This window comes from Eurypyga helias, unplaced genomic scaffold (genome assembly GCF_000690775.1).
Source record: "Eurypyga helias isolate BGI_N326 unplaced genomic scaffold, ASM69077v1 scaffold29100, whole genome shotgun sequence".
NCBI lineage: Eukaryota > Metazoa > Chordata > Aves > Eurypygiformes > Eurypygidae > Eurypyga > Eurypyga helias.
Window position 1 is genome coordinate 2,549 of NW_010226822.1, and position 2,201 is coordinate 4,749.

The following is a 2,201-nucleotide window of genomic DNA, read 5'->3' on the forward strand; positions in this document are numbered from 1 at the left end:
GCGGCGCCTCCCCCGACCCCCCCTCTGACCCCGCGGCAGCAATAACGTCGTCAGCGAAGGGCGCGCTCGCTCTCCTAAACCCCCATTTACTGCTACTTTAATAAAAGCGGTCTTGGTTTTGATGAAAAACTCCTGATCAGCCTCGTTCCGTGCTCACTGAACGCCTACAGCAGCTCGGCATCCCCCACCGACCGACGTGTCACTGACCTGGCTGCCGGGCGCTTGCTTTAGGCTCTTCTCTGCTTTGTCCACAAAGTCCTTCTCCTCAAAGTACAAGTAGCTTTTGAATTTGATCAAAGCCTGGAACGGAGAACAACCACCGCGGGAGTGAAGCAGAGAAACCGCCGCCTTCAGCGGCCCAGGCGCAGAGCTGCAGCAGCAGCCCTCGAGAACCAGGAGGAAAGAGGATGCGGGGAGATGGGGGCAGCAGTCACAGAGTCACAGGACTGTGTGGGTTGGAGAGACCCTTAAGACCAACCATTAGCCCAGCACTGCCAGATCTACCCTAACCCATGTCCCTGAGCACCTCCTCCACACGGCTCCTCAATCCCTCCTGGGATGGCGACTCCCTCCCCTCCCTGCGCAGCCCATTCCAATGCCTGACAGCCCTTTCCGTGATGGAATTTCCCTAATATCCAACTAACCCTCCCCTGGCACAACCTGGGGCTGATTCCTCTTGTCCCATCGCTTGTCACTTGGGAGATCAACCCCTCCCCTCTCTGCACCCTCCAGGGATGGGGCATCCACAGCTTCTCTGGGCAACCTGTCCCAGTGCTCCCACCCTCTCCGGGAAGAACTCCTTCCCAATGTCCCATCTCCATCTTCCTCTTTCCATTTAATCCAGTCCCCCCTTGTCCTGTCACTCCCTGCCCTTGGGAAAAGTCCCCCCCATACTTCTCGAGACCAAGGCTGCGGATCGCTCCGTGCATCCCGAGGTAGATGCACACGAAAGGGGCAAAAGTGAGGCCGGAGCAACCCGTTTTCCCCGTCCACCCAGGCGACGCTTCACCCGACAGCGACCTCCACCCCTCACCTTGTCTTTGTAAGTGTCGGGCAGCGATTTGGCAGTCTCGGTGTCTTCGGGAAGGCTGATGTAGAACCCCAGCGTGTCACCCTGCCCGTAGCCAGAGGAATAGTGTTTCCCTATCGACTGGTGAAACTTCGTTCCCTTTTTGCTGCGCCAGGAATAACTGAACTTGTCATACCCCAGAGGCGCCTGGAGATTCCCTGTGGAAACCAACGCTGCTTCGTGAACACAGAGGGTCCAGCAGGAGCAGCTCCGTGTCCCGCTCCAAGTTTTGGAAGAGGAATCACACACAGGGAACAGACATGACCCCCAAACGGGCTGGCTACGGTGTTAAGCAAGGCCAAGCACGCAACAGCACCAAGATCCACCCGGTTTGCCGTTTAAATCACCCGCAGAACGCTTCCCCTTAGGCACAGGGGAGAAGCAGCGCGCAGGCTGAGCGTGACTGACCCTCCTTAGGGCTAAAATACCAGGGAAAGAAATACAGGAACCAGGTGGAATCTACTGCTACGAGTATTTGGTAAAACGAGTTACCTAAGGGCTGTGACCAGCCTAATCTGGCAGCCGTGTCTGGAGGCATCTCATCCATGGATATTTCGAAGTACCACGCTCCTTTCCGCACGCCGTGCGAGGCTCGTACCATGGAATAGCCCTTCTCGCCGATCACAGTCAGCCTGTCGTCGGAAATCTTTAACTGGGGAGCTGCAGCGGGCGAGAGGAGGCCATACGGGCGGCTCGTTTGCCGTCTCCCACGCGTGGCGGGGTCGGAAGGCAAGCGAAGGCGCCGGCGCGGATTCAACCTTTGCACCTCTTAATTCCGCTGAGGCTTCGCCAACCGGGGAAGTGAGGTTAAAGAGAGCCCCCCCGAGGAGCCGGCTAGATCGGGAAGCTCCCTACCTCGGTCGTGCAGCGCCAGGAGGACTCGTTCGTAAAGGCAGGCTCTGTAGAGATCCCCAGGAATCGGCTTTCCCGCCCAGCAGTCTAACTCCAATTTTTCCGGGTCAGGTGCGTGGGGGTCGGGCTCCGCCAAGATGTACCGATAGCCGTCTTTATTAAAGGGGTGTTCCAAGGGGTAACCGTGGGGCGGCAAGCGCTGGGCGGAAAACAACGGGTCACTGCGACACACAAAAAACTACAGGTTGGCATCTCGCGGCGCTTCAGCCCCAAGCCGAGG

The 2,201-nt window shown here is 58.1% G+C and overlaps 1 protein-coding gene across 1 annotated transcript in view; it reads right to left on the reverse strand.

Annotated features, from left to right (window-relative positions):
* ASH2L (ash2 (absent, small, or homeotic)-like (Drosophila)) overlaps window positions 1-2,201 on the reverse strand; it is a gene marked incomplete at its 3' end in the record, with an annotated part of 8,938 nt that overhangs the window by 1,075 nt on the left and 5,662 nt on the right. Inside the window, exons 9-12 of the mRNA XM_010154696.1 lie at window positions 1,925-2,142; window positions 1,562-1,729; window positions 1,034-1,227; window positions 208-300 (exon numbers count right to left, since the gene is read on the reverse strand). Coding sequence (XP_010152998.1) covers window positions 208-300; window positions 1,034-1,227; window positions 1,562-1,729; window positions 1,925-2,142 — 673 coding nt within the window. The remainder of the gene's footprint in view (window positions 1-207; window positions 301-1,033; window positions 1,228-1,561; window positions 1,730-1,924; window positions 2,143-2,201) is intronic.